Below are 19,291 nucleotides of genomic sequence, written 5' to 3' on the forward strand. Positions count from 1 at the left end.
CCCATCCCATGCACTCACCATGACTAACAATCTTATCAGCCCGGAGTGACAGGGGGTTTTCAGCTGCAAAACCACTTCCAAGAACACAGAACACAAAGGACACACATGGAAACTGGATTTGCTTTTATTTTTTAGATCACTTGAGAGCCACTGCTCACCGTCATGAAGACAGGAGCAGGCTGATGCACTCTCCAGTTGTGTAAACACTTCCCTTGCAGCCTGGCAAAGGCAAGTCCCAGCGCTGCAGAGAGCAGCAGCCAGGACAGAGGCCGAGACATCCCGGTTTCCTCAAGAGCAAGAACATGAAAGATGAGGATCTGGACAGACCACACACAAAAGAAAGAGGTGGTGTGTGGTACTATGGGCTATTTGCCAAAGTATGGCACCCAGTAATGACAGAAGCTTCCTTCTGGCATCCCCAAACCTGTGCTTCTTGTCCAGGGACACATGAAAAACGCTCCCTTGAAAGTGCTGCCCTGAGCCTGTATTGCCCATGGGCAGAGGGGAAAAGCAGCAGCTCCTTCCTGATGGTGCAGCAAGTCCAGAGCCCTTCCAAGCACTTCCAGGCTGTTTCACACAAGCAAGAACTCCTGGGGAAATGGAGCCAAGGGAAGAGAAGAGCTCACTCCCTCTATGAACCTGCCGTGGGCAAGAGAGCCTGAGAGAGGCAGGGCCTGAGTGGCACCTTGGAGGTGCCAGAACAGCAGGCAAGAACCAAGCCAACAGGGCCCAGAGGAGCCCTGACTGAGGGCTGTGCTCAGTGCTACAGAGGACAAGAAGACAGCCTCCCTTGGAGCTGGATCTGGCAGTCCAGAGAGCTTCCTCACCCCAGATGCAGGGCACAAGGGCCACCTTCGTGGAGCATGAGCAGCAGGCCCTGAGCCACAAGGGCCCGAAGGTGCCCTGGCAAGGGGCTGTGCTCAAAGCTGCAGAGGAGGCAAAAAACCCTCCAGGGACATGTGCTAGCCCCCCTAGGGGGGAAAAAGCCTTCCTCCCCCCAGATGCAGGGCACAAGGTGCCACCTTCGTGGTGCACGAGTAGCAGCAGGCAGTGAGCCAGCCCAGGCAGCCCAGAAGAGCCCTGACAAGGGGTCCTGCTCAGGGCTGCAGAGGAAGGCAAAAAACCCCCGGGGACCAGTGCCAATCCACCCCGGGGGAAAATCCCTTCCTGAGCCCAGCAGCAGAGCTGGCGATCGGCTGTTCCCTGAGCACGGGAGCAAGACCGGCTCCCTCCTCCCACCGGCTGCTCACACCTCCCAGGAGATGCCCCAGCCCTGTTCTCCCTCAGCCTGGAGCCATCTCTGGGGCTGCCCCAGGTGCCTCCGGCCGCCTGATGGACCCTGAGGGCCAGTGTACTTCCCTTGTGCCTACTGGGGACACCAGCGGGTGCTGCAGAGCAGTGGGACCCTGGCCACTTCTCTCCATCCCATGGCTTACAGCTGCACTGCTGCCCCTGGCTCCATGGCAGGGGAGGATGCTGAGCTCTGCAGGGCTTCTCCAGAAGGCATTCCCTTGCCCTGGCCATGGCTCTCCAGAGGAAAAGGCCTGAGCGCCTCTGGCACCTGCAGGGATGGGTGGTGGCTGTAATCTCCTGGAGCAGCTTTTCCATCCAGCAGATGGGCTCTAAAGGTGGCTTTGCCAGCAGCAAAGTAGATCCATTAGACTCTTCCTGCTTTTGTTCTGCCTCCCTCAAGCTCTGCCAGGGAATTCCAGCTGCTCCTGAAGGGCTCCCTCTGAGGAGGTCTTCTAGCTGTCCCTGTGGCAGCTCTGTCCGTGGGACAGGGCAGGCTGCTGCCTTTCATACTGCCTGGGGACATGGTGACAGCACTGTGAGGTGGCAGTGATGTCTGGTGTGAAGCCCTGCCCACCACAGCTCCACCCAGGGAAGCCCCTCCCACTTCAGTTCTGTCCATCAAAGTTCCAACAGACCGATTTTGAAACCAGATAGGCTTTGATAAACAAGTTGGGAAGATCTCCTAGGATGTTTGGGACTTCCATCCACTTCCCGTCCCCATCTTTCCACTCAGGGGTCTGGGTATCAGGAGGGAAACTGCTCTGATTACTAAAGACAGGCAAGAAAGGCATTAAGTACCTCAGACCTTCCTACATCCTCAATCACAATGTATCCCCCCACATCCAACAAAGGTGGGAGATTCTCCCTGATTCTCTTTTTTCATAAATGATTTAATAATTTATTATAATATTTTTAATATTATCATTAATGCTAATTTATTAATATCAAAAGGAGGCCCAGGGAGAATCTCCCACCTTTATTGTATTTCGCAAACAAATGGTGCCAGGGTGGAATAATGTTCCCGGCCTGAAACCTCCCCAGGCAGCCAACAAGCAGCCTCAGTAACCTGGAGGCTCAGGGCACACGTGGCATAGGGAACGGTCATAACATTGCCTGATGTCATTTTCCATCTCTACCAGTGTCAATCTTGGAAACTGCTAAATGTCCAGCAATAGCTCCCAAACAAAAGGTGTGAGGGTCACAAATGTTCCTTATCTGAAGACTCCAAAGGCAGCCCACTTAGAAGCCCCAGTAAGCTTGGGGTTCAAGTCCTTTGAACCCAAGGCAACTCCCCTAACTGTGCTTGGCGTCATTTTCAAGCTCTACCAGCACCCACCTCTGAACATGTTTAAGGTACAACAGTAGCTCACAAACTAAATGTTTGAGGGTTGAAAGATATTCCTGACCTGAAACCTCCCCAGGTTGACTAAAGACAGCCCCAGTAACCGTGGGGCTCAGTGCTTTCATATATGATGGAATAGTCCTAAAAATACTTGCTGTCATTTTCTACCTCTACCAGTGTCCACCTTCACAAATGCTAAGCGTCCAGTAACAGATCCCGAGCAAAAGGTGTGAGAGTTGAAAGATGTTCCTGGCCTGAAAACTCCCCAGGTAGCCCAAAAGACACCCCAGTAACACTTGGGCTCAGGGCTTTTATGGACAATGCAATGGTGATAACAGTGTAAGACATCACTTTTTCGCTCTACCAGCTTCTAGTTTTGAAACATCTAATTGTCCAGAAAAAGCTCACAAACAAAACTGGTGAGGGCCTAGTAATCTTCCTGGCCTGAAACCTCCCAAGTTAGCCCACTAGCAGGCCCAGTGACCTTGGGGCTCAGGGCTGTCATAGACAATAGAATCATCCTAAGGGTGCCTGGAAGCATTTTCTGGCTCTACCACCTTTGAACTTACTAAACGTACAGCAGTGCATCCCAAACCAAAGGTGTGAGTGATGAAAGATGTTCTCGGATTTAAACCTCTCCAGTTAGCCCAACCCTATTAATTTGGGGGGCAGGGCTTTCACAGCCATGGGATTGGACGTAATTCTGCCTGATGTCACTTTCTGGCTGTAACAGTGTCCACCTTCGACACTGCTGAATGTCCAGCAATCGCTCCCAAGCAAAAGGTGCAAGGGCAGAAGAATGTTCCTGGCCTGAAACCTCTCCAGGAAGCACACTGGCAGCCCCAGTAACTTTAGGGCTCAGGGCTTTCCTTTCCAAGTGTCTGTTCTCAAAGTACTTGACATCATTTTTGGACCCTATCAGAGTCCAACTTCAGATGTGCTAAACACAGAGTAATGGCACGCAAAGAAAAGTTGTGCAAGATGAAAGACGATCCTGGCCTGAATCCTCACGAGTGAGTGGAGAAGAAGACCCAGTAACCTTGTGGCTCATGACTATCCATGCCAAGGGAGCAGTCCTAAAAGTGCCTGATATTTTCCAGCTCTACCAGCACCCACCTTCAAAAACAGTAAACATCCAACAATATATCCCAAAGAAAAGCTGTGAGGGATGAAAGATGTTGCTGGCCTGAAACCTCCCCAGAGAAAGGTGTCAGCCCCAGTAACCTTGGAGATCAGGGCATTCCCAGACAAGGAATGGTACTAACAGGCTCTACCAGAATCCACATTCAAAACTTTAAAGGTTCAGGAAGAGGACCAAAACAGAAGGTGGGAGGGCTGAAAGATGTTTGTAGGCTGATACCCTCCCAAGTACTTCACAATGAGCACTGTTAAGCTTGGAGCTCAGGGCATTCCCAGCCACAGGAATGGTCCTAAAAATGCCTGATGTCATTTTCAAGCTCTACCATAATCGACCTTTGAAGAAGCTGAACGTCCCAGGTTCTTTGACACTTATTGCTGTCATTTTGTTTAATGCAGCACAGCTTTGAAGAGCCATCTGCAAGGAGATGTGAACTGTTAAGGAAATGGAGCTTCACATCAAACAGACCTTGAGAAACTCTGGGATTTCATGAACAGGCACATCAAGGTTTCCAGCCATGAGAGATCTTCTCCTCCTGATCTTATGGAATAGATGGGGTGGAATTAATTTTAATGTGTCCCCTATAGTTCTGTGGTTTGGATTTGTAAGCAAAAGAGTCTAAACATGTTTGTTCCTTGCTGAGCAGGGCTTCAAGGCCTTTCTTCTAATTCTGCTGCAGAAATGAGTCAACTGGGAGTGCACAAGTACCTGGCTTGGACAGATTTCTCTGACAACAAACAGCAGTTCAACATGACACAGTTTAATACCCATGAAATCTCTCTCCTCAGCTGCTGCTACGGCCAAGCAGCGTGTGCAGGGGGTCAGCTTTCAGAGGAGATTCTCTCCCAGAACAGTTTCAATCAGATACATAGAAAGGTCACTTATTAATATACCGAACTCCTGACAGAACAGTTCATTAGACTTCTGAAAGATGGGATGTTTTCCAACACTCTGTAGCACAAAGCAGAAACTGGAGAGTTGATCAGCAGCTACAAGGACCAAAGAGCATGCTGAGGTGGAAACCTGTGATCAAAGTGAATTACATGTGTCAATCTATTCTGCTGAAAAGATGTCCTAAGGCATGGCTGTATCATCAGGATAGGTGGAAACACCTGGATGATGGGGAGATGAAAGAGACAGACTAACAGTAACACAGGTAGAGGGGAAGGTGAGTATTTCTTCTGTTGCCATGTATAAACTTCCTGGAAATTCCTGTCTGTCATGGTGGGAAAGCACTGCCATTTCAGACAAGTACTGGAGAGATTCAGCTGATGAAAACCTGATTGTAATTTTTTAATAAATGTAAGAAAAAAGCAAAAGTAAGAAAAGTAGACCTGAAACAAAGAGAGCACAGCTCATCATTACACAGTCTCTGGGTAACACAAGACCTGTAGATACTGAATTAGGAATGGGATGAACGTGGAGCATGTTTTTAGAGCTTGGACAAACTAGAAGGAAAAATACCCCAAACAAAACACTAAAAACCCAACTAAATAGCAAGTGGTCATAACATAAGTTACACGATTTTTGATATGACATTGCTGCTTAAAAATCCAGTCATCAGTTTCCACACAGCATCCTTGAGCTCCTGGTTCCTCAGGCTGTAGATGAGGGGGTTCACTGCTGGAGGAAACACCGAGTAAAGAAATGCCACAACAAGGTCCATAAATAGGGAGGAGATGGAGGGGGGCTTCAGGTTGGCAAACATGCCAGTGCTGAGAAACAGAGAGACCACGGCCAGGTGAGGGAGGCAGGTGGAAAAGGCTTTGTGCCGTCCCTGCTGCGAGGGGATCCTCAGCACAGCCCTGAAGATCTGCACATAGGACACCACGATGAACACAAAACACCCAAAAGCTAAACAGGCACCGACCACAATCACCCCAGTTTCCCTGAGGTAGGCATCTGAGCAGGAGAGCTTGAGGATCTGGGGGATTTCACAGAAGAACTGGTCAAGGGCATTGCCATGGCACAGGGGCAGTGAAAATGTATTGGCTGTGTGCAGCACAGAATAGAGAAACCCACTGGCCCAGGCAGCTGCTGCCATGTGGACACAAGCTCTGCTGCCCAGGAGGGTCCCGTAGTGCAGGGGGTGGCAGATGGCAACGTAGCGGTCATAGGCCATGACAGTGAGAAGAAAGAGCTCTGTAGAGATCAAAAAGAAAAAGAAAAAGAGTTGAGCCACACATCCTGTGTAGGAAATGGCCCTGGTGTCCCACAAGGAATTGGCCATGGATTTGGGAACAGTGGTGGAGATGCAGCCAAGGTCAGTAAGAGAGAGGTTGAGGAGGAAGAAGTACATGGGGGTGTGGAGGTGGTGGTCACAGGCTATGGTGATGATGATGAGGCCATTGCCCAGGAGAGCAGCCAGGTAGATGCCCAGGAAGAGGCAGAAGTGCAGGAGCTGCAGTTCCCGTGTGTCTGCAAAGGGCAGGAGGAGGAACTGGCTGATGGAGCTGCTGCTGTTGGACATCTGCTGCCGTCAAGTGTGGAGACCTGTCCAAGGAGGAACATGCATTGAGAGTGAGGAACATCTCTTTCACTCTTACAGAATATCCTCAGATTGACTCTCTGGATCTCAGACTAAATCCCCTCTGGATAGGAATGAGCTTTTCAGCACGGTCACTCCAATTTCACCTGAGGGCAGAGCAGAGCTTTGGAGCTTTGGTTTTCTCCTCACTGTACTTTAGGAGTGTTTCTCCTGTCAGAACTGCCTGACATTGCTGCTGCAGTGCCAGTGAAACCTTCCCCTGAGTGCAGAGTGGGGAGAGCTGCTCTGTCCATCAGCCCTGCTCTCATATCCCTGTACTGGATGCTCACTGATCACACCCTGCTGTTCCCCACAGAAGAAACTGGACCCCACAGAGAGCTGAGGAATCCAGTCTCACAGGGCAGAGCTCCAAAGCCCTCCTGCGGTCTCATCCTACCCAAGGAGGATCTCAGCTCCCCACTCCCAGCCAGGGACACACAGGGCTCAGTGCAGCTACCCACACACAGGTGATGAGTGGCATTGCAACGGCCTCTGTGCCGAGATGTCTCCTGCATGGGGCTCCTCTCTGGGGCACAAGAGTCCCTGGGAGAGCGGTGCCATTGTGGGAGGCAGCTGCAGCCCAGCAGGAGCCCCCAGGACGTCCTCAGTCCTACAGCTGGGGGTACAGAAGTGAGGGTCAGTTCAGTGCCAGCACCAGAAATGGACATGCCCAGAGCCCCAGGTAATAGTGGGACAAAGGCAGCAAGGACAGGAGGGGAAACAGCAAGAAATGCTCCAGCCAAGGCAGGAAGGACAGGGACAGACAGACAGACAGGCACACAGGGGTTGCTGTTCATGGCTGCTAAGGAGAAGACTCAGTGTCAAACCATGGAATGCTGGGGTCAAGCTCTGTGCTGGATGACAGAAACCAGGGGGTTGCTGCAGAAAGAGTCTTCACTGCAGGGGCTGTCAGGGAGGTACCAAATCCCCACTGCCAGGGCATTGCTGGGAGCAGCTCCTTCTTCCTCACTTGCCAATGTTTCTGCTGCCTGGAGCTGTCCCTGCAGCTGCTTCTCTTTGCCCATGTCACCTCCTGCTCTGTGCTCACATTCCTCATCCAACCTGCCCTGTGCTCAGCTCTGCTCTGCAGACCCCTCCTGGCATCAGGGCACTGCCCAGGGAACCTCTGTGTGTGCAGGGCTCAGGCAAAAATACGACATGTTAACGATAATTGAGTTTCCATTGCATATTCCTGTGAGGAGAAATAAGTCTGCACAGCCCACAGGAGCGTAAGAGTCAAAGCAAAGACTCTACCTATGGGAAAATGCTTCCTTGGTGTTGTTCCTCAATGTCCCTTTGGAATTTCTCAAGGATCAGCTGGAGCTGGGAGGAAACCTGACCCATGCAGCACTTTCTTACAGTAGAAGGACCTTACACTGCCTTTCCCTGTGTCTCTCCTTCAACCCACAGCTGCTGCCTGTGGAAAGCCCACTAGGCAGGCTGAGTGCTGACCCTGGCAGTAGAAGCATCTCTGCCCCAGCACACAGCCTCCAGGGTGCAGGGACCCTGCTCACAAGGACAGCCCTGGGCACCCCTGGGTGCACACGCTGATTCACACCTCTGCAGCCATGCCCAGGAGAAGACAGCTGTCCTGCCCTGTCCCTCTGATGGGGCAGAAGGGCATCCCTTCCAGGCAGCACCTTCTGGTCCTAGAGAGAACCTGTCCTCCTGACAGACCCCACACACTGCCCCATGACCCAGCTTGAGGAGATCCCTCCAGGAACAGAACCTGCATTGCCCTGCACCCACAGACATACCAGGCAGAGGCTGTGGAGATTTCTCCTCCAGTGAGCTCTCAGCATCCATCAGCTCTCTCAGCCTCCCAGGTCTCCCCTCGGTGCCTCCAGGCAGTGTCCCCAGCCCTGTGTGCTTGGCAGAGGAGCTGCTCCTGGCCAGAGCTGTCTCTCTGCAGCACTGCAATATTTCTGAGCTCCCACTGTCCATCCCAGGAGCCCAGCCCAGCTCACAGCAGAGGAGCAGGTGAAGACATCATACTCTCTGTCCCCTCTGGGCTCCTCCCTGGAGCTCCAGGGAGCCTACTTGGAAAGAAACTGAAGTTCTCACTGAGTTTCCCTCCCTTGGCTGGGGAGAAATCCTTGTGTCCAGCAGAGTCCTTTCTGTTGATCAAACCAGAGCTGGGCAGGACAATCACCTTTCCTTGTCTCTGCATGAGACAGGACCCCCAGGGAGGGACAGGCAGGGGTCTCTGTCCCCCTGTAAAGGTCAAGGAGCATGGCTGCCTGGGAGCTGCTGGTCCCAGTGCCCATGGGAATTACTGAGGGTGGAGGCCAGGAGAGAGTTGCTCAGACACCAACCCCTGTTGTCACCTGAAGGGCCAGAGGTGGTCCAAGAGACATGAGTGGGTTCAAGGTCCAATACAGCAATGCTGCCTGGGATGAGGAGCATTTTTGAGCCTGGTGGGGAATTCCTTTGGCCAAATGAAAAGACACCAGATGGTCACAGTTAAGACCATCCATACCCAGAGGCACCACATATCCAACAGCAGCTCCAGTAGCCAGTTCCTCTTCCTGGTCTTTACAGAACCCATGGGAGCTGCAGCTCCTGCACTTCTGCCTCTTCCTGGGCATCTTCCTGGCTGCTCCTCTGGGCAACAGTTTAACAATCATTGTTACAGTCTCTCCAACATTTCCTCCTCCCTCAGCAGCCAGTCCCTGGCTGGCAGAGTTTGTGGAAAGATTTGGCCAGGTCATAGGGCAGTTATCACCTCCTACAGCCTGTGTCTATACAGCTGCACAGGCAAACAACCCTGGTACACTGACAGGCCACCTCATCGATGGGTGCCTTGACTACATCATCCCAATCCCATCCCCATCCCAATCCTATCCCATCTGTCCTGAATCTTGCCAGGGCAGAATTAACCTCCCCAGGCAGGCAGCACAGGTGAGCTGAGTTAGCCCAGGCTGTTTGCCACACCACTTGACATCACTCCCCCAGAAAAGGGGCTTGTTGGGGAGGGGCACTCCTGGTGCCTCCAGGGCAGTCAAAGTGCAGCCAAGTCATCGGGTTGGTCATCATGTTGTGCAGTGACTGGGTCATAACTGGGTATAAGTGAAATTCACTGTGGGTTATTCGCCTTTCATGGTGATTTGGTCAGTAAACTGTCCTTAGGCCAGCCCACGGAGGCTCTGTCAGTTTCTCCTTTAAGAGTGAGTGAGCGGCATGTGCTGCTCAGCCACTGGTTGGAGCTGAACCACCACAGCCCTTTTTGGAGCCCAAGGTGGGGCCTGAAGTTTTGTGATAACAGTAGAGGATGAGGTGAGGGGTGCTTTCTCCTCCCCTTTTCCCTTTAGGCTTTTTACAGCATCTGTTGAGAACGTTGACTATCCCTGGGATGTTCAGACCAGCATATGTGTCTTGCTCTCTCTCCTGAATGTCTGTCTGGACCTATGTGTTACCAACAACTGCGCCAAGAATATTGCCAAGAGGTCTTCCCTGGGCTGAAGGGTCAGGGGTGGCATGGGGTGTGGGAGAGCATGAAGAAATACCTAGACAAGAAAAACAGATCCAGAGGCACTGTGGCTGCCCAGGCCTCAGAAACCAACACCACAGCTGAGCCAGAAAGAACCCTCACAACAGGCACTGGAGCTACCCGTGCCTCAGAGAGTGCAGCTCCTCCAGTCTCCCCAACAAGCACCAGGGGTACTCAAACCTCAGAGGCCAACCCCAGAGCTGATCCAGACAGCCAACCAGTACGCCTGTCAGTCACCTCTATCCAGAAGAAGAAATACATGGAGAAATCAGTCCTCATGTGAAAGATGATGAACTGGGACCATTGCAAGGCCCTGAAGAGGCAATACCAGAGGTTATAACCCGATCCCTGTCCTTGAGCTGAGAGACATGAGAAAAGACTTCAGTCACCTTCCAGGGGAGCACATCATCCCCTGGTTACTCTGGTGCTGGGACAATGGGGCACGCAGCCTAGAATTAGAAGGCAGGGAGGCCAAGCAGCTGGGATCCCTGTTCAGAAAAGGAGTCATTGACAAGGTGATTGGAAAAAGTCTCAAGCCGTCAGCCTCTGGAGGTCACTTCTGTAAAGTGTGGGGGAAAGATACCCTTTCAGTGAAGATGTCATGTGTTGGCCAGGCAAGTGCATGACCACAGAGCAGAGTATGCAGTATTTGAGGGGTTTAGCCATGTGAGAGATGAATTCCTATGATCCTGATGATGTGGAGCTACGCACCAATCCTGATGAAGTCCAATGTCCCTCACAGTGTAAGTCTGTGTGGAGTGCACCAGCATCATATGCCAACTGACTGGCAGTAATAGATTGGGGAAAGGAAGAAGCACCTACAGTGGCTGAGGTGTCTGGCCAACTCCTGTGGGGGTGCCCTGTAGGGGTGGTTGCAGCAATGGAAACAAAGCAACAGGGAGTGCAGATGCAAACCCATTTGGGCATGATGTAGATGGTGAGCAAAAAGGGGTGGATATTGTCCTGGTTCTGGTCAGGCCACAGTTATCTCACCTGTGCTGGCTGCTTGGGGAGGTTGAGTTAGATCTGGCTGTTTTCCACACCACCTGACAGCACTTCTCCGTAAAGGAGCTGGTTTGGGCACCACTCCTGGGTGCCTCCAGGGCAGTCTGAGTGCAGCTGGGGTGTTGGGTTGGTCCTCCTGTCCTGCAGCACTCTGTAATCCTCAGGTGGGTAAGGTACTCTGTGTTCTCACCGGGTATGAGTGTCATGGGCTGTTTATTGTTCTAGTTTCATGGTGCTTTTTTCAGTGAACTCTCCTTATCCCAACTGGCTCTGTCTCTTTCTCCTCTGGGAGTGAGCCAGTGGTGTGTGGTGCTCAGCCACTGTTTGGGGCTGAACCACCACAAGCATTTACAGCACTCTCTCCACTTTTTATTTATTTTCTATCATGTCCTTTAATGCCTCTTGCTGAGGCACCACAAGTCAGCTGAGGCTTCTACACTCACACATTAACCACTGACACATCGGAGCTTCACTTCCAGCAGATCCTGGCAAAACCCTCCGTGGTTTTACAAAGAGAAACCTCAAGAACTTTTCCAACCAGAGCTGACCTGCCCCTTCTGATCTTGTGGTGTTCTGAATCAGGGAATTACCACAACAGGGGTAGAACCAACACATCGTCCTGTTTTGTGACCAATCCAGCACTGGTGACACATGATAATTTATTCATTGGTGCCCAGTGCTTGCCCAGCATCAAGGCCCTTCCTGATTCACATGCTGCTGCACTAGAAAGTAAGCTCAGGGAGCACTGGTTGTTGTGAGGGAGGACTGCCAGGGCAGCTGATGCCAACTGCCCAAAAGAATCTCCCATGCATGATGACATCATCAGTGAGCAGGGTTAAACCTCAACACCCGCACATCAAGGGAATTCAGACATGACTGGTGGAGCAGCAGTGTCAAGGAGGAGGCTTTGGGTGTTCTGAGGGATGCCACAGCAGCCAGGGCTGCTACACAGGAACCTGGCCATGAGCACATTGGGCAGCACTGGGAGCAGTACGGCCACCCAGGCAAAGGCATTCACTGTCAGTTTGACTCAGCACTGGTGTGGACACCAGCAGAGAGTCCAGCAGTGGGAGGTCCCCAGCTCAGGACGAGTGTGGAGGAACAGTCACGAGGTTGAAAGAAATTCTGCTAAGATAGGGTTAGGGGTCTTGTGTGGAGAGGCTGAGAGATCTGGGCTTCTTTAGCCTGGGGAAGGGGAGTCTGAGCAGAGTATAGGGGTAGCTCCAGAGGGCTTGAAATTTCCTTTTCAAATGAATGACAATTAAAACTAGAGGTGCAGATGGGTTATGAGCATGGAGAAATGCCATTCTGAGGGTAGTGCTGTGGTGTTTGGAGTTACTTGGTGGAAGTGTGGATGAGCTGGTGGCTTTGTTTTTCTGGGAACAGCTGGTGAGGAGGGAGAGACAGCAGTACAGGCAGGGACATGGTGGGGTGAGAACAAGGTGGGGAAAGGGGTTGGGTGCCTGCAGCCTGCAGGGAAACTGGCACAGGTGTCGGGCAGTGTGAGATGGGCTGTGGTGCAGATGGCCAAGAGTGCTGGCCAGGCTGAAAAGGCCTGATAGAAATGAGATCTTTGCCCCCTTGGCTGTGGCTGATGTCCCTGCAGAGGCCTCAGAAGAGACACATTGTCCTCACAGCCATGGAGCATTGTTGCCTCCTTGAACTCAACCTAGGGAGGCATCCATGTGTCATACCCCTGTCCTACCCTTGGCATCACACTCCCCACATCCCATGTAAGAGCCCTGAGACACGGGTGAGGGTCAGGATCTCCCTGCCCAGGGGCTGGGGTTCAGCGCTTGGCATTTCTGCTTCATCAGACCAAGCCAGGGTGTCCTCAACATCAGAGCTGCCTGTGCTTTGCCTGGGTTTGTCCTCATGGCCTCCAGTTGTGAGGTGTTAGATGTTCATGGGGAGGTTTTGTCAGGAATGGCTCCCAGTAGGGCCCATGAACGCTTCAAGGTTCTTTGGGCATTAGGTCTGACTGACATTTTAAGAGGTTTCTTCACTCTCCTCTTAGTATCTGGGGTCTCTGGACTCAGAAGCAAATATACCATGGGGCTCATGGAAATACAGAAAGTCTTAAAAATCATATCTGTTCAAGACCTTTTCATTAAAAAAATCCAGACTTCTACAAATAATTGGATTTCAGTTAGGTATTTAATGATGAACAGTTCAAAGGAATATTACAATGGAGGATATTTTTCCTTCACGGGTATTTCCTGTCATGGCTCAGTTGATAGAAGAAGTGACAGCAGCATTCTGGGATGGACATGGGTCTCCTAAGGAGATCTGGACAGGCAGGAAAAGCAGTCTATTGAGACCCAAACCTGTCTGGAGAACCTTGCTCTTCCAAAGCCCAGCAGTTCCCTCACTGGCCTCCTGGGACTCCCAGCACTTTTCCTCCCATCATCTGTGCTCACAGGCACAGACAGATTTCTCTGACAACAAACAGCAGTTACACATGACACAGTTTAATACCCATGAAATCTCTCTCCTCAGCTGCTGCTACGGCCAAGCAGCGTGTGCAGGGGGTCAGCTCTCAGAGGAGATTCTCTCCCAGAACAGTTTCAATCAGATCCATAGAAAGGTCACTTTTCAACACACTGAACTCCTGACAGATCAGTTCATTAGACTGCTGAGAGATGGGACGTTTCCAACTCTCTGAAACTCAAAGGAAGTACCAGAGAGCTGAGCAGCATCTGAATGTCCAAAAGCAAGCAGAGCTGGAATCCTGTGATCAAAGTGAAGTGCACACATTCAGCCAGTCTGCTGAAAAGTTGCCCCTAGGCATGGCTGTGTCATCAGGAGAGGTGGAAACACATGACTGACCAGGGAGATGGAAGAGGCAGACTGATGGTGAGGCAGGTACAGGGGAAGGGGAGTGTTTCTTCTGCTGCCATGTCTGAGTCAAACAAGACCAGAGACACTGCATGAGGAATGGGATGAAGGTGTTATTACATTAGAGACAAAACAGATGGAAAAAGCCCACAGAAACGAAAAGTCCCTACTAAATACAGACTGGTCCTAATGTGAGTTCCATGACTAGCGATATGCAGAAGAAGATGAGCAGTTTATTGCTGCTTAGAAACATCCAGTCATCATTTTCCACATGGCATCCTTGAGCTCCTGGTTCCTCATGCTGTAAGTGAGGGGTTGAGTACTGCAGGAACCAATGAGGAAAGAAATGCCAACACCAGGTCCCAAAAATAGGGAGCAGATGGACGGAGGCATCAGGTAAGCAAACATGGCAGTGATGACCCCAACACCCATTCCTTGTCCCCTGTGTGACTCAGTCAGAGGAAGGACAGCATTAGATGAGTTTTGTTGTTGTGTCGAGCCTGCTCTGCCCATGAGAGTGACCACTGCAGGATCTCTCCCTCTCCTTATCTTGAGCATTTGTTATATCTTCTCTTCACTATGCAGCTGAGGAGGAGGAATGGTTGAGCAGCTTTGGTGAACACCACACATTGAAAAAGATGTGGAAAGGGAAAAAATACATGGGCATGTGAAGTCAGTGGTCGTAGGCTGCAGTAATGATCATTAAAGTTTTGCCCAGGAGAGCAGCCAGGTAGATGCCCAGGAAGAGGCAGAAGTGCAGGAGCTGCAGCTCCCGTGTGTCTGCAAAGGGCAGAAGGAGGAACTGGCTGATGGAGCTGCTGTTGGACATCTGCTGCCTCTGGGTATGGAAAAGTGCTGCAGAAGTAAAAGAAGTTTGGAGAGATTTATAACAAGGTAAATGAAAATGCTGGATTTGTCTCTCAAATACCCAGGGAGAGCAGAAGCCTCTCCCATAGGCTCCAAAAGAGTCATTCCTGGTCTTCAGTTTTGGGTATGAGCAAATGTGGGTGACACTCACTTTCCATCTGATGAGGCTCACTCTCATGGAGAAGAGTAAATTACAACTTGCCTCCATTCCTAAGGGAGCTGTGACCAGCAGCTCCCATACAGAAAGTGCCTATTTGTGCCACCAGAACTGGGGCAAGAGGAATTGAAACTCCAATGGGTTTGTGGCAGCCATAGGTCAGAGCAGCAAGTCCTTCCAGCCCCAGGGCTGCAAAGCAAGGATGAAGGGTCTGGAGTTACTCGACTGACTCCCTTCCATTCACAGGGGGAAAGAGACCCTTCCTTGTCCCTTCCTGTGGGTCGTGTCTCATAGGGAGACAAGGAAAGGTGATTGTCCTGCCCAACTCTAGTTTGGTCAGGAGAAAGGACTATGATGGACACAAGGATTGCTCCCCAGACAAGGGAGGGAACATTACAAACTACTTCAGTATCTTTCCAAGTTAGTTCCTTTGAGCTCCAGAGACACCACGAAGGAGTCCAGAGGGGATGGAGTACGTGACAGCTTCACCTGCTCCTCTGGTGGGAGCTGGGCCGGGCTCCTGGGATGGAGGGAGCTCATGGCAATCCAGCAGCTCCTGAAAAGAGACAGCTCTGGCCAGGAGCAGCTCCTCTGCCAAGCACACAGGGCTGGGGACACTGCCTGGAGGCACCGAGGGGAGACCTGTGAGGCTGAGAGAGCTGATGGATGCTGAGAGCTCACTGGAGGAGAAATCTCCACAGCCTCTGCCTGGTATGTCTGTGGGTGCAGGGCAATGCAGGTTCTGTTCCTGGAGGGATCTCCTAAAGCTGGGACATGGGGCAGTGTGTGGGGCTCTGTCAGGAGGACAGGTTCTCTATAGGACCAGGAAGTGCTGCCTGGAAGGGATGCCCTTCTGCCCCATCAGAGGGACAGGGCAGGACAGCTGTCTTCTCCTGGGCATGGCTGAGGGGTGTGAAGCAGCGTGTGCACCCAGGGGTGCCCAGAGCTGTCCTTGTGAGCAGGGTCCCTGCGCCCCGGGGGCTGTGTGCTGGGGCAGGGACTCTGCTGCTGCCAGGGTCAGCACTAGGGCTGTCTGGTGAGATTTGCACAGGGAAATGGAGAGTGGGAGGAGTGACCCAGGGAAGAGGAGCATAAGATTGTTCTGCAGTAATAATGTGCTGCATGGATCATGTCTTCTCCCAGCTCCATCTGATCCCTGAGAAATTCCAATGGGACATTGAAGAACAACATCAAGGAAACATTTTCCTGTAGGTTGAGTCTTTGCTTTGGCTTTTCCTCTCCTGTGGGCTGTGCTGACTGTTGTAGATGAGAACTTACTTCTCACCTCAGTCATAGCCAATGAAATCTCGATTCTCATTAAGTCTTGAGAGAACTTATTTCTCCCCAAAGAATATGCAATGAAAACTCAATTCTTATTAAGACTTTGGAGCTTCTCCTGAGCCCTGCACACACAGAGGTTCCCAGGGCAGAGCCCTGATGCCAGGAGGGGTCTGCAGAGCAGAGCTGAGCACAGGGCAGGTTGGATGAGGTCTGTGAGCACAGAGCAGGAGGTGACTTGGGCAAAGAAAAGCAGCTGCAGGGACAGATCCAGGCAGCAGACACATTGTCAGGGATGGGGATGGAGCTGCTCACAGAAATGTCCTGGCAGTGCGGATGTGGGACCTCCCTGACATCCCCTACATTGCTGACACTTTCCTACAGCAACCCCTTTGTTTCTACCACCCAGCACAGACTCTACACCCAGAGTTCCAGAGTTTCAGAGTCTTCTTCTTGGCAGCCCAAACCCAGTGAGGAGCAACCCCTGAGTGCCTGTCAGTCTGTCCCTGTCCTTATAGCCTTGGCTGCAGCATTTCTTGCTGTTTCCTCTCCTGTCCTTGCTGCCTTTGTCCCATCGTTACTTGGGGCACTGGGCACGTCCATAGGTGGGGCTGGCACTGAGCTGACCCTCATCTCAGGACCCCCAGTTCCTAACCCAGATGACCCTCCTCCCATCAGTGGCACACTCAAGCCAGCAAAAAACAGCACATCTCCCAAAAGCGACCTGACAAAAGTCTTCCTGAATCCAGAGAGTCAATTTGAGGGCATTCCATAGTAGTGAAAGGGATTTTCCTCAAAAAAGATTCCCTAATTTCTCACTGTGCCTTTTTCTCCTTGGACAGGTCTCCACACTTGACAGCAGCAAATGACCAACAGCAGCTCCATCAGCCAGTTCCTCCTCCTGCCCTTTGCACACACACGGGAGCTGCAGATCCTGCACTTCTGCCTCTTCCTGGGCATCTACCTGGCTGCTCTCCTGGGCAATGGCCTCATCATCATCACCATAGCCTGTGACCACCACCTCCACACCCCCATGTACTTCTTCCTCCTCAACCTCTCTCTTGCTGACCTTGGCTGCATCTCCACCACTGTTCCCAAGTCCATGGCCAATTCCTTGTGGGACACCAGGGCCATTTCCTACACAGGATGTGTGGCTCAACTCTTTTTCTTTGTATTTTTTATTGCAACAGAGTACTGTCTCCTCACTGTCATGGCCTATGACCGCTACGTTGCCATCTGCCACCCCCTGCACTACGGGACCCTCCTGGGCAGCAGAGCTTGTGTCCACATGGCAGCAGCTGCCTGGGCCAGTGGGTTTCTCTATTCTGTGCTGCACACAGCCAATACATTTTCCCTCCCCCTGTGCAAGGGCAATGCTGTTGACCAGTTCTTCTGTGAAATCCCCCAGATCCTCAAGCTCTCCTGCTCAGATGCCTACCTCAGGGAAACTGGAGTCCTTGCATTCAGTCTCTGTTTATCATTTGGGTGTTTTGTGTTCATTGTGGTGTCCTATGTGCAGATCTTCAGGGCTGTGCTGAGGATCCCCTCGCAGCAGGGACGGCACAAAGCCTTTTCCACCTGCCTCCCTCACCTGGCTGTTGTCTCCTTGTTTATCAGCACTGGCATTTTTGCCTACCTGAAACCCCCCTCCATCTCCTCCCTATTTCTGGACCTGTTATTGGCGTTTCTTTACTCAGTGGTTCCACCAGCAGTGAACCCCCTCATCTACAGCATGAGGAACCAGGAGCTCAAGGATGCTGTGTGAAAACTCATGACTCTATGTTTCTAAGCAGCAAAAGTCATCTCATCTTCTTCTGCTTATCACTGTCCATTTAACTCACATTAGGACTAGTCTTGTAGCTATTTTAGTTGTTTAATTTTTTCTTCTAGTATGTCTGAGCTATAATATCATGGTGCATGTTCATCCCATTCCTGCTGTATTTCCTGCTCTTGTGGTTCTCAGACAGCGTGTAATGACGAGCTGTGCTCTCTTTGCATCATGTCTGCCTGGACAACGCCACTTTCTTTCCTTTATTTTTTTTTTTTTTTTTCTATTACATTTATAAAAAATTACAAGCACATATTCCTCAGCTGAATCACTTGACTACTTGAATGAAATGGCAGTTCTTTCCCACCATGACGGAGCAGGAATTTCCAGGATTGGTGCCCATGGCAGCAGAAGAAACACTCACCTTCTCCTGTACCTGCATTACTACTCATCTCTCTGTTTCATCTCCCTCATCATTCAGGTGTTTCCACCTCTCCTGATGATGTGGCCATGCCTAAGGACATCCTTTTCTACAGACTGACTGGATGTATGCTTACAGATTTCCACCTCAGCTTTCTCTTTAGTCATTCTGATGCTGCTCTGCTACCTGGTTTCTGCTTTGATATTCAGAGAGTTAGAAAACGTTCCATCTTTCAGAAGTCTAGTGAACTGTTCTGTCACAAGTTCATTGTGTTGATCAGTGACCATCCTATGTATCTGATTCAAACTGTTCTGGGAGAGAATCTCCTCTGAAAGCTGACCCCCTGCACACGCTGCTTGGCCGTAGCAGCAGCTGAGGAGAGAGATTTCATGGGTATTAAACTGTGTCATGTGTAACTGCTGTTTGTTGTCAGAGAAATCTGTCTGTGCCTGTGAGCACAGATGATGTGAGTAAAGGTGTTGGGAGTCCCAGGAGGCCAGTGAGGGAACTGCTGGGCTTGGGGAAGAGCAAGGGTCTCCATGCAGTGTTGGATCTCCAGAGACTGCTTTTCCTGCCTGTCCAGATCTCCTTAGGACAACTCTGCCCCAGCCCCCATTGCAGCATGCTGCTGAACTGTCTTCCATGATCTGAGATATGACAGAAACTTTTTTTCCTATGAAAAAACCCTCCATTGTGAAACTCCTTTGAAATTTTCATCACTCAAATAAAACCTCTCCAATTAGTCATACAAGTCTTAATGTTTTTAATTAAAATGTGTTGAAGAGCCATGGTTGTAAGGGATTTCTGGATGTTAATGAGCCCCATGGTGTCTTTTCTTCAGAGTCCACAGACCTCAAGATACCAAAAGGAGACTCAAGAAACCTCCCAAGAAGTTCAAGTCAGGAGTAATGCCCAAAGTACCTTGAAGCACTAACAGGCCCCACTGGGAGCCATTCCTGACAAAGCCTCCCCAGGGGCTCGTTAGAGCAGACAACTGGAGGCCATGAGGACAAACCCAGGCAAAGCACAGGCAGCTCTGATGCTGAGGACACCCTGGCTTGGTCTGATGAAGCAGAAATGCCAAGTGCTGATCCCAGCCCCTTGGCAGGGAGATCCTGACCCCCACCTGTGTCTCAGGACTCTTCCTTGGGATGTGGGCAGTGTGAC

At 51.1% G+C, this 19,291-nt stretch overlaps 2 protein-coding genes across 2 annotated transcripts; one reads left to right on the forward strand and one right to left on the reverse strand.

Moving 5' to 3' along the window:
* Window positions 1-5,289: 5,289 nt before the first annotated feature.
* Window positions 5,290-6,243, reverse strand: LOC311203075 (olfactory receptor 14A16-like; the record flags this gene model as incomplete). The annotated part of the gene is made up of 1 exon (XM_084277710.1): window positions 5,290-6,243. The coding sequence occupies one exon, from the start codon at window positions 6,241-6,243 to the stop codon at window positions 5,290-5,292; it is 954 nt and encodes a 317-aa protein (XP_084133836.1).
* Window positions 6,244-16,800: 10,557 nt separating this feature from the next.
* Window positions 16,801-17,700, forward strand: LOC311203042 (olfactory receptor 14C36-like; the record flags this gene model as incomplete). Its single annotated transcript, XM_084277679.1, has 1 exon — window positions 16,801-17,700. One exon carries the CDS (start codon window positions 16,801-16,803, stop codon window positions 17,698-17,700), a length of 900 nt encoding a protein of 299 aa, XP_084133805.1.
* Window positions 17,701-19,291: the final 1,591 nt, after the last annotated feature.

The sequence above is a fragment of the Gallinula chloropus genome, assembly GCF_964237585.1.
Source record: "Gallinula chloropus genome assembly, chromosome: 35".
Classification (NCBI taxonomy): domain Eukaryota; kingdom Metazoa; phylum Chordata; class Aves; order Gruiformes; family Rallidae; genus Gallinula; species Gallinula chloropus.